The sequence below is a fragment of the Phaenicophaeus curvirostris genome, chromosome 10 (genome assembly GCF_032191515.1).
Source record: "Phaenicophaeus curvirostris isolate KB17595 chromosome 10, BPBGC_Pcur_1.0, whole genome shotgun sequence".
In the NCBI taxonomy this organism is placed as follows: Eukaryota; Metazoa; Chordata; class Aves; order Cuculiformes; family Cuculidae; genus Phaenicophaeus; species Phaenicophaeus curvirostris.
The window spans coordinates 5,555,746-5,567,713 of NC_091401.1; the positions used below are offsets into that span (position 1 = coordinate 5,555,746).

Genomic DNA, 11,968 nt, shown 5'->3' on the forward strand with positions numbered 1-11,968 from the left:
TAAGGATGGTTTCAGTTGTTTGGCTTACTGTAATATTGCACACAACTATAAATTATTGTTTTTGAAAAAAAAATCATAAGCCTAGACTTTTCTATCATCCATGCTTTTTTGACGTGAACTAAGTTAGTAGCCTTTCACCAGTATTAAAACACTTCACTCCTGCAAGCTGCATTAGCCACATTACAGTACTGGGAGTAACAGCTCAGATGCTGCTCCCCAGTACTGTGCCTCCTGAAGTCAGACTTTGTTGACTTCTGAAGTGTGTGAAATTGATATAGATAAAAAAATGGAGGCTTTGCTGCTAAAAAATACCTTGTTTCAATCAAGTAATGATTTAACTACTTCACAAGTATTTATCAAACCTAACAGCATCCAGTTTCTCACTGGAATATGCAACTTTTACAGCCATTCTGTTTACAGGCAGACTGAGGCACGGAGCATGGGAATGCTTTGCATTGCAGTTGAAAACCCAGAAGTAAAATCCAGGCATTTTATCTGCAAGCCCACCAGTTTAGAGAACGAATCCCTCATTTGTTACATTCATAAGCACTGCTGTTTTAAAGCGACAAAGATCTCTGTGTTGTCAGAGTAATGAATGTACAGAAGATGAGTAGCTTTGAGTGCCAGAAAGTAAAGTAATTTCCAACATCAGGCTTCTTGTGGATTTTTAGCTGGAAGGAGCCAGTGTGATTGTGGTTGGACATTGAGCCTAATGCAGAGCAGATTGTTTAACCCTGACATTCCTTCATCACTCTGAGCTAGATGGTACTAAAGACAGACATGGGTCTTGCCTAAGCTTGCACTGAGCAATAGAGAAGTCACCCTGTCCCACCCCGTTCACCATTAAAAACATCTACCTTTCTCCAGGTAGCGTGGCCAGCTGGTGAGCCTGCCTGATCCAGTAGCCTTCTGTAGGTTTCCTCTCCAGCCTTCGGTATGCTCAGACAGTGGCAAAGCCATCTCTTAGCCTTCACTTAATAAGAGAGCTGTCTTAAGAAGGACAAATGGAGCTCCTTCCTCCTCTCACTCTAGAGCATATTTTGACATCTGCATATCACTTGTGAAGCATTTCTCAGGCCCAGTTCCATTTTCATCATGGCCTTTATTACTGCATGTTTCTGGATTCAGTTTCATATCATTGTCACCTTTGCTACTAACACAAGACATGAAATATATCTAGTCTTTCTCTAATAGTTACGGGACAAGAGGAAGGGACTCCTTCATCCTGTATGCTGAGAGGACTCTGCCAGAATCACCTACAGCTGCTCTGAGTCCAGAAATACAAAGCCGAATTAGGTTTTCCTGATGAGAAAGGCATATTCCAGCAGAAGGGAAACATGCCAGCTGTGGTATTGCTACTGTGCTGGGAAAGCCACTAAAAACTGAGCCAAATGGAAGAACTATTTGAAAACCACTGCATACAGCAACCTCCATGGCCTGAGCCTACACCATGCAGTTTGTAGCTGTATGCCCAGCTCAGACCCACATCATACTGGTAATGTTGCAGGCATGCCAGTATAATTTATTCCAGTATCTTCCCTCCTGTCTCCCAGAAAAACAAACTATACCAGCTAAAGAACACCCTCATGATTTACCATTATGTCTGAATTTAGGGGGTGCCAGGATATTTTGGGCTGTCAGGGGTCACATCTCTTGCCTCAACACACTGACACAGCTATGGCAGTGTGGACTGGGTCATAGAATCACTAGGTTGGAAAGGACCCACTGGATCATTGAGTCCCACCATTCCCATCAATCACTAAACCATGACCCTCAGCACCTCATCCACCCGTCCCTTAAGTACCTCCAGGGAAGGTGACTCAACCACCTCCCTGGGCAGCCTCTGCCAGGGACCAATGACTCTTTCCACGACAAATTTTTTTCCTGATGCCCAGCGTGAACCTCCCCTGGTGGAGCTTGAGGCCATTCCCTCTCATCCTGTCCCCTGTCACTTGGGAGAAGAGCCCAGCTCCCTCCTCTCTACAACCTCCTTTCAGGTAGGTGTAGAGAGCAATGAGGTCTCCCCTCAGCCTCCTCTTCTCCAGGATAAACACCCCCAGCTCTCTCAGCCGTTCCTCATAAGGCCTGTTCTCCAGCCCCTTCACCAGCTTCGTTGCTCTTCTCTGGACTCGCTCCAGAGCCTCAACATCCTTCTTGTGGCGAGGGGCCCAGAACTGAACACAGGATTCGAGGTGCAGTCTCACCAGTGAATGTTGGAGACTTGGCCAAGATGCTTCCCTAGGGCTCCTTCTTGCTGGACCAACCCTTCTGAGAGCAGCAGGAAGGGGACTGTCACCCACTGCTAACAACGTGTCCAGCTGGTCGAGATTAGCTCACACATGTCCAAATTCTCTCTTCAAGTATGGAGGAAGGAATTCATGCTGGCCGTTAGTGAATTAAATGTTGTGTTTGCCAGGGTTTACCCATCTGTGGAAACAGCAATTGAGCATGGCTGGGGATTGCAGGGTGGGGGTTGCAGGGTGGAATCAGGTCTTGGATTTTCCTTTTCTAGAAATAATGCCAAACAAAAGCATTTGAAAGTGTTGAAATTACATCCTGACACTTAAACTCTCCACCAATGTCTGCTTTATATTTGATTTATAATCCAACTATATAGTTACAGACCCAAACCCTAAATGAAACCATTTCAAGTGCAGTGTTTCAATTGACCTGATCTAATTTGGGGTTTATAAATTCACCAGACTTCTTGAGATTAAAGTGTTCTGTCCTCACTTAAGTATGGAAACATTTTCAAGCCTCAAAATTTCTGCCACAATGGGGAAAATGTCTCCTTCTCTGCTCTCCTCACAGTCAGAGGAAATGAAGGACAGAGTCACAAGACTTAAAGCAATTCCCTTACCATACTTTACTCAGTTACAATCCAAGTACAGTAGTTGACCATATGCCTGTTTTTAGCACAAGTCACTTTTGATTCCCACAGCTCATACCATCTTCTCTGTGCAGTCACTCCAAAAAATGTTTCTTTTGCAGTGCTTGCAGAAAGCGGGTTCACATCCCTGTGCATGAGTTGACAATAGAATTTATTCCAGCAATTTCCCACCCCTCTCCTAGCAAAATAAGCTATACCATGCTATGTTCCTGTGCGTGAGCTCTCCTTGGTCTGCTGTTCAGAATGCAAGAGAGATTATTTGTGTTTTTTAGAGTTCCATATAAATTGACAATACAGGAGAAGCAATGACTAATTGTGGCTTTCGTTCTACATTCATTGCTAGGTCATTGTATTGCACTGTATTGTGAGTTACTTCTGTCACTCAAAATTTGGTTATGAGGGGTTATAACCTACAGCTTTAGGGAAGCAGGGTGAGCTGCAGTCCACAGGCAGTTAGTGCAGCTCTGCTTCCCGAAGCTATTCTCCAGCTTTCCATCTGGCATGTAAAGTTTTCAGGTGGGGGATTCAAACACTTCCTACTTGCAGTCTTCAGTGGCTCTTGCACCCTAGAAATCTTTCCCAGCAGTTTGGATTTTCACTTTGCGTCCCACGTTTAAATCTAACATCTGCAGAGCAACTCTCTTTGGCTTTCTGTGGTTTTTGAAGAGCCAAGTATTTCTATAGGGAAGCCCTCAAACGACTGCTCCCTCCACTTGCAGACAGATACTTTTTTCCAAGTAGCTTGTTCCCACTTTGCTGCTGATGCTGTTGTACAGGTTTAAGTCTCTTAGTTTTAACTTGCAAGCTGATGTTTGATGTCCTGGTCATTTCAGTTCTTTGCTTGTGTTTTACAGTATCTTATTCTTATTGTTGTATTAGGGTGCATTATTCTCCCAGATGAGATTCTTTTTCTTTGCCATGGATAAGCACTTCTGCCCTCAAGAGATGTGGACCCAGACTCAGCGTTTAACATTGGGTCAACCTTCCATCTAGAAATGGTTGGTAACTTCCTCATCCTTTTCAAACCCCCAAAAAATTAGTTGGACTTGGAGACATAAGTGTCTCTAAAAAAGAGCAACACTCCCTGCCTCTTAGCCAAAAATATGGGAAAAGGATTGTACACTTCCCCCTCAGCCCATGCTGGATTTGTGGTCCATATTCTTATGATATGAATTTAACCACAGTCCCTAGGTCTTGATGTTTCCTGGCTGGTTATCTTTTTTCCTCTGTGCCTTGCTTTAGCCCTCTGTGTAGCTCATCAGATGCACTCAACACCTGTTGATTAGAGAGGGGGCTGGCAATGGCAGCTTGGGAGAGAAGAAGAAGAAATAGAGCTATTAGGGGTTTTTTTCTTCATCTTGTTTGGCTTTCTGAAAGTCTGAAAGCTCCAGGAGGTGCTAGGAGAGCTAGCTAACCTGTGAAAGGGAGCAAAATCAAGAAGCAAAACTTATAATCCTACAGGGATACTATTCCCATAACTAGCAGAAATACCTTTGTGCAGGTTGTTAGCTGCTGGGGCAGCACTTGGGCATGTGGGATAACCTGATTAGAGAATCAAAGAAAACTCTTTAAGCTCCACAGGCCAAATCCTGCCTTACAGCAACCAAATGTCAAATGGGCGTGAATCAAGGAAGCTTTCCCTTTGGCACCTTCTGGTAACACCTTGAAGAGAAGGGTCTGAGCCAGGGTTCTAGCAAGGAAATAGGCTTAAGCAAATACATCCCAGACAGGGAGTGAGCTGGAGTCTGAAACTCTAACGACTTTGTTTTTCCTCATTGGTACAGACTTGGAAGGATGAAAAGAATAAATTTCTCAGGTCTGATTTTCAGGTTGTATAGAAGGCTTAATCAGGAGTTGGTTAATTTAAAACGCTTGTCTTACTTAGCTGCAAAAATGCCAGACAGTGTGACTGAGCTGAGATTTCAGAGCAGAAGACGTGGGTTTTCTGAAGGCATAATCCAGAAGTGTGATTACCTGCTGTCCTGGTCATTGCAAAACTCCCTCCAAAGTCAACATTAATGCGAGATTTCAGACAAGGTGATTGTAATGATCCCTTGCGGTCGTAAACTCTGTGTGTCTGAAACATGTGAGTAGGAGTTATATCAGATACATAATGAGAGCATTTCCAGGCCATGCTGTTTGGTGTTGTATCCCCCTGCAGGGTGGATTGCAGCTGCAAGTTTCTGCTCTGTTCCCCATTCTGGGTGGGTTGTGCTCAGTGTTGCTGTCCAAGCACCGTTAGACTGTGGTGGCAGACATGGGAAACTGCTTAGCACCATGTAGGGAAGCCGTGAAACCCCCAGCCATGTTGTGGATGCTCAGTCTTTATCAGAATTCAAAAAGCGATCAAGGAAGTTGTTGGGAGGAACATCCAGTTGAGGCTGAGTATGGAGAAGCCAAGAAATCGCTGGAGGCTGGAAGCATATCCTAAGGAATTGCTGTGTTTTGCTTGCCTTGTTCTCATACTTTGGCCTCTGCTGTTGGCAGCTGTTGGAAATGAAGCAAGCAGTGACTCGGTGAGGCACGTGTTCCATACCTGCCTGTATTCAGAAGGTATCATAGCAAATGCCTTATGAATGGCACAAACCTCCATCAATATCTGCAGGTATGCTACATTCCTTCCTTGGCAATATAGAGAACAGAGTGGATGTGGACTGTGATGATGTGATCTGCTTATCCAAAGCTAAAATGGTAAATTTGCCAAGTTAGTTCTCCAAGGAGAAGGTTATTGACCTTGCTCATTCTGGCATACTAGCGACTGTTATAATGATGATGATGATGATGATGATGGTGACAGCAACCAGACAGAAAGGCCAGCAATAATTCTTTCCTGCCCATTATTACAAGGTATAAAGCAAAATCCAGCCTGAAACCAATGTTAGTCGTGACTGTGCTCTCTTTCCAAATGTGTGAAGCAGTTTTCATATGGGTTGAAATTCAGGACTTTTCATATCAACCTTTCCAAAAACAATCCTTTTGATCTTTGATATGAACCTATGCATTTTTATGTTTGTATCTTACCAGTGATTTGCAGCCCAGAGATAAAGTCCGATAGTAAATATGTGAGTGTAGAAGTGACCTCTCTGAGTTCCTGGGTGATTGATATCCTGATAATACATTTTGGCTGCACATGTAAGGGCTGGATCTTACCCCTGAGAATATTGGCTCAAAGAAGCAACAACAGTGCGGTCAGTCAAAGCAATACTTTCCCTGGGAACTTTGTTGCATGAGGAAGCAGAAGAACTTTAGCCTTCCTGTGTTTGTCAACATGATCTGCCTTCCAGCAGCTTTTTATATTTCTGTCCCATTAGATATTTTCCTTCCCCCTCCTTCCTTATGTCTGTCTATTTTAATCAAAATCAGTATTGTAATCGTAAACTTTCTACCTTATCCAAGATTCAAATACTGGTTGATAACATCATTTGGTAACTCCAAATGAATCAAGCAAGAGTACTAGGTGAAGTTTGCTTTCCTAAAGTCCAGTGTAAGGACCCAAATCCTTGACACATATTTATTGTTTGCATCTATGTGGGTTGCACCCTTCATCCATGGCATGTGTCTTCAAGGTGTTTCATTTGAAAGTTGCACAGATGGTGTAAGAAGGGCTGCTGTGGCGTTCAACCAACTTTATGAAGCAAAATCATCTTGGTGTTTCTATAACTAACCACAAGGGTGCGTTATGGTTGAAATGAGATGAATCACTCAATGGACCCGCTTCAAAGGCGGGGAGTTTTTTGGCTCCAGCACTTGAGGAGCAGGCCAGTATGTCAAACCTGTGCGATAAGGATCATGGCCTTAGACCTGGCGTTTCTCAAACATTATGGGCCACTGATAAATGAACAGTTTAAGTAGTCCTGAACTCCGGTTCTTGCAATGCTTTCATTGCAGATGCTGCCTTGTTTTCTCCCCAGGCTAAACAGTATTCTCTGTGGTGGTAGAGGAAGATCAAGATTTTCCTACAGGGCAGACAAAGATCCTTTATGGGAGCTGTATTAGCAGAGCAGTTAGGAGGTCTCTATATAGCCCTAGGAATTCGAGCTTCAGCTTTGCACTGCACAGTCTGGAGGTTGTCTTTAACCAACACAGCTGCAAAAGTTCATTCAGACTGGGCAGTCCATAAGCAAAAACCCAGGACTGCAGGCTGCATAACTCCTGCCCATGCTCTTGGCCACAATGAAGCTGCAATGTCTCAATACACCCAACTGGTGGGCTATCTCTGATCATTTATCAGAGCTGCTAAGAGAAGCGTCTGGTTTGTGTTCTCACACTATACTTGAGCCTTAACCCAGATCTTATGCTGTTATCATACTCTTCGTTAACTGTATTGTGCTTCTCTAGAAAAAATGAAAATACCTAAAACTTCTGAGGAGACCAGCAACAGCCTCCAACCCAACTGACCTTTGCAAATGTCCTGCTGAGATGGTGCTCACATGTTATGTATGTTTTGTTTGTAGAACACGCTGGAGCAATGCAGCGTTTGTGCAAAGCCCATCATGGAGAGGATCCTCCGAGCCACCGGGAAGGCCTATCATCCTCATTGCTTTACATGTGTGATGTGCCATCGCAGCCTGGATGGGATCCCCTTCACTGTGGATGCTGGTGGGAACATCCACTGCATCGAGGATTTCCATAAGTATGGCCTGAGCTGCTTTGAGTGGCTTTGCTTGTTGTCTTTCTGTTTTGTCTCTAAAAATCCTCCTTTGTGAGCGTCCAAAATTATCTGAACCCTCTGCCACTTCCTCCCAGGGCTCTTAAATAGTAGGTACAGCTTTCCTCCAAGCAGGCACACCCTGGCATACAAGATTAATTGGTTAGGGGCAAGTGCTGCTTAATTTTGGTTTTGCTTAGATCTGAATAAGCTTTGTGTTCCTCTGTTTTAAGCTCTCTGCATTTCCTCCTGCCTTCCCCTGCACTCAGCATGTGTACATTTCTCCTTACTGCCTGTACCTGTACTTCCACATTGGCATCTCCCCACTTCTTCCATTGAGCAATTAAGAGAGGTCTCGTACTGTTGCACTCTGCAGGTGTTTGTTTACCAGCTAGAGGGATCTAGGTGACCACAGGATGCTCACAGCTCCTCTTGTTTCTATTTGCTAATTATTTTTTTAAAGCTGCTAAAAATACAGCCCTGGTAATAATTTATAGTGAAGCTGCTATTTAAAGTAAGTTGAAAGGTGTAGTTGCAAGTAGTTTCTGTCACTGCTGTGCTATCACCCCCATCATCACAACTAATCTGGGGAAGACAGGTAGATATAATTAGAGCACAAATGTTTCCCCTGTATGGAAAAGACAGACACATTACACCCCTCAATTAAAAGAAGAAATCAATACTGACAAATGTGAGTTTACATCTCAACCATTTATCTCTTAATTTCTAAGGGGGTAGACTTAATTAGAGCCTCGTGGCATCAGTGTGTGGGCCTGAAAGCTCAAAGAAGCAGGCTGACTTGACAGAAAGAAGCAGCCACGATCAACTGACATGTTAAAATCCAACATGAGGATGTTCCCTGTAGCTCAGATAGGCTGGGTTAATTGGCAGCTGCTGTGTTACCTGCTTTTCTGTGCCAGCAGCTGCATGTAAGGTAAGGTTGGGAGCAAGAGCTGATGTCCCACATTGAAGGCTTTTGGCAGTAACTGGATCTGGACTTCAGGGCTCTGAGAAGAGGTAGTGGGAGGCTGTCAGTCCAAGGAAAGGATGCAAAATTGTTAAGTGAAAGATGAGGGGAAGATGATGGGAATAGCACAAGACCTAATGTGATACTCAGAATGTCTTTGGCCAGCCACATATTTAGCAGCACTTTGGCCAGCTCGATTTTAATTCATTGAATCTAGAATAGTTTGGATTGGAAGGGACCTTTAGAAGGCCCACCCCCCTGCAGATGATCACGGATGACATGTTCTCCTGGTCTGGAGGCCAAATGCTCTACATATTGTACCTCCTCTTGAACAAAAGTATACCTGATGTTCCTGCTACTCCCTGAGCTTGGGCCCCGCAGTAGCACATCCACATCCCCTGAAGTCTGCAGGAGTCATCTTTGGGTCCTGGGAGTTAATATTTGGCACATAATTAATTACCCACAGTGGCCTGGACAGAGAAATGTTGAAGTATTTTTAAGCACCACATTTGAGCTAAATGGCACAAGGAAGCGCCTGCATGAAGCAGCATATAATTAACTGCGATTACAGCTCTGGTCATATCATGATCCATTTAAGTTATTTTTTAGAGCACTCACTATAGCCACTGTTTAATTCATTTTTTTTTCGTTAGATCGCAGCTACACAGACATCTTTCATCTGCTCCCAGTGAAATTAATATTTTTCTTTATTGCTAGCACAGATAGATTTTTTTTTTCTTTTCTAAGCTAGTTAATTCTGAGGTGGTTCCTGTGTCAGGCTAGGTGGCAGAGTCAATCTTTCCTCAGTATTTCAGATGAGGAGGGCCTTTGATCTCCTTGTGTTCTGATGTTTGCCATAAGCATTGCCCTCTGTTGCCCCATAGCCTGTGACACCAGCTTTCATTACATTGCAGCAGATTCTGCAGGTACAAGTTTCTTTTTTAGTGAGTAGAACTTGAAGCCAGGAAATTGGTACCCATGGGTTTTGAACCAAAACAGCAAATGATTCTTCACGGGCTAAATGTTCTCAAGCATCCCCACCTGCCTGGGAGCAGAGATTGATAGTTCATGGGCAAGCGAGGGGATCAAAACCAGAGCTAATGCAGGATATACGTAAATTAGCCAGAAAGGCATATAGCGGGCAATATAAGGGGAAGAAAGGTCTGTGCTCCTCTTGATCCCTGAGCTGACCAAACCAGCTGGTTCAAGCCAGTTCCTTCTCACAGTGAGCGACTGTCACTGTACAACTCTGATTCAGCTTGACTGTGGAAGAGAGAGTCCTGTTCCTCTTTAAGCCTGAGAATCCACTAATGGATAACTGAGAGTTGGTTTTAGCTAGAAAATGCAGTGGGTCAGAATTGCTCTGATGCTTCTTGTTTGACAGTGAGCACAGCCAGGAGTGTGCTCCTGTGTGCATAAGGGGGATCAGAAGTTTAAAATGAATGGGATAAATCTCAACAAATTAGTGTAGTGTAAGGCAAATCTTTTTACCTTCTCTAGTAAGACATGTTGCCGGTTTGGTCCAATCTCCAAATTTTAATATTTTGATACATTTTTCAAGAGGTGCTCTTGAAGCAGATCCTGGTCATCTTTCTAACCTTAGGATTTTTATGGACTTTCTTAAAGTTAGACTGGAGATTGAGCCTAAGGGTTGCAGCAGTGCATAGGTGTTATAGTCATGGGTCATTCAACAGGCAGTTTAGTTGTTAATTAGGGCAAGAGGATTACGCTTTGCTGCTAGTCAGACATTCTTGAAGTCCTCTCCTAATAGTCTGCATAATGCTCTTTAATATCCTGCAACCCTAAAGTTGCATTGTAAAATTAAAGTGCTCTTTCCTGTCTCCTTTCCAAGAAGGCAGCTGTGAAAAGCTACAGTCCATGACATATTTATACGTACATGGGTGTGTACAAATGCACATGTTTTTGGCTTGCTGGCACAGGCAACAAAAACTTTCACTCTGAGTTTGAGGATGACTGGGACTGTCTCTTCTTTCTTCAGGAAGTTTGCACCGAGATGTTCGGTGTGCAAGGAGCCCATTATGCCAGCCCCAGGACAAGAGGAGACTGTACGCATTGTTGCCTTGGATCGTGATTTCCATGTCCAGTGTTACCGGTGTGAGGTTAGTATTCTAATCATATGAAAGAGAGAAAGAAAAGGTTGGCTTAATTTAATCACTGCCCCATGTAATACAAATGACAGACATACCCTATTGTAAGGCTGGTTCTACAATCAAATTACATCATTGACTTCAGTATGCAAGGAATTTTTCCTCATTTATATCAGTGCAAATGAGAAGAAAATCAGGTCCCTTGTTTATAACAGGTTCATTAGGAGAGCAAGAGAATGTGACTCAGGTAATTAGGGCTTAATATTTGAGAGCATCATAAATTATAGCTTGGACACAAATGTTGCTCATGTTTGTCTTCTTAAAATGAAAGCTAATGCATGTCAGAATTTGAGCAAGATTGTACAAGAAACTCCGCATATGGCTCTGGGTTGAAGAATTTTAATGGACACATAAACATGATCATTCTTGTTTTGTGCAATGCTTTTTGTGCAACTTTCCTGTTCAGTTTCATTTTGCACTTCATATAATTTTGATGGTAAGAATCTGAAGACAGAGAAGAAAAATCACCTTAAAGCAATTAACATGTGGGAACAGCTGTGTTAGGGAACCTCCAAGAATTATTCTGTGCAAGTGTTGCTTGTTGGATAATGCATCAGCCAGGTGGCAGGATAAGAAAATGAGACCATATGTATTTTTTATCACAGTTGCAGTTTTAATAACCTCAACTGGAAAAGAGAATGGACTGAGGCTTAAAGGTTCTAGGCTGAGACATGAAGCATCTGATTCACTTCTCAATATGACCTTGGCTTCCAGGCTACATATCGACCCATTAATTAGGCCCAGTTTATTAAAGACTCTGGGGCATTCCTATACTAAATATTGTAGACCCTAATTCATTGGACAGCGTGTCCCCATGCTGGCTGCTGAGATACCTAGGACTCACATGTGCGGAATGTCAGAAGTAGATGCAATTGACAGCACTATTTGCCTTGATCTCAGTTTGCCTCAACTATCTGAAAAGAAATAATAATCATATTCCCCTTTTGACCACTTGCATGCCAGGTGTTTTTACAAACACGGCTATAGGATGAAGAGACACGGCCTCTAAGCAAGCCATAATCCTCTCCCCACATCTACATCACCAGTCTTCGGTGTCACGATTACCTAATCACGCAGTGAGGGATAATTCCCAGTTTCCTAGCAGTTATAGTTAGTCTTACATACTTAGAAGCTGAGGACTCTGGAGCAAGTTTTGGGCTTTTCAATGGGGTTTCTACAAGCCTGTCTCAGTGACATCCTTCTTTCAGCCACCACCTCTTTGGGCCAATTGCAATGCAAACACAGGTGACAATTCTGGTAAGGGGATACAGACAGGGAGTTTGCGTAGCTGTCAC

The 11,968-nt window shown here is 43.3% G+C and overlaps 1 protein-coding gene across 3 annotated transcripts in view; it reads left to right on the forward strand.

Annotated features, from left to right (window-relative positions):
- Positions 1-11,968, forward strand: part of LPP (LIM domain containing preferred translocation partner in lipoma) — a 741,798-nt gene that overhangs the window by 714,441 nt on the left and 15,389 nt on the right. For all 3 annotated transcript variants that reach the window (XM_069864453.1, XM_069864454.1, XM_069864455.1), the window contains 2 exons: positions 7,345-7,523; positions 10,505-10,625. In XM_069864453.1, the coding sequence (XP_069720554.1) occupies positions 7,345-7,523; positions 10,505-10,625 (300 nt within the window). The remainder of the gene's footprint in view (positions 1-7,344; positions 7,524-10,504; positions 10,626-11,968) is intronic.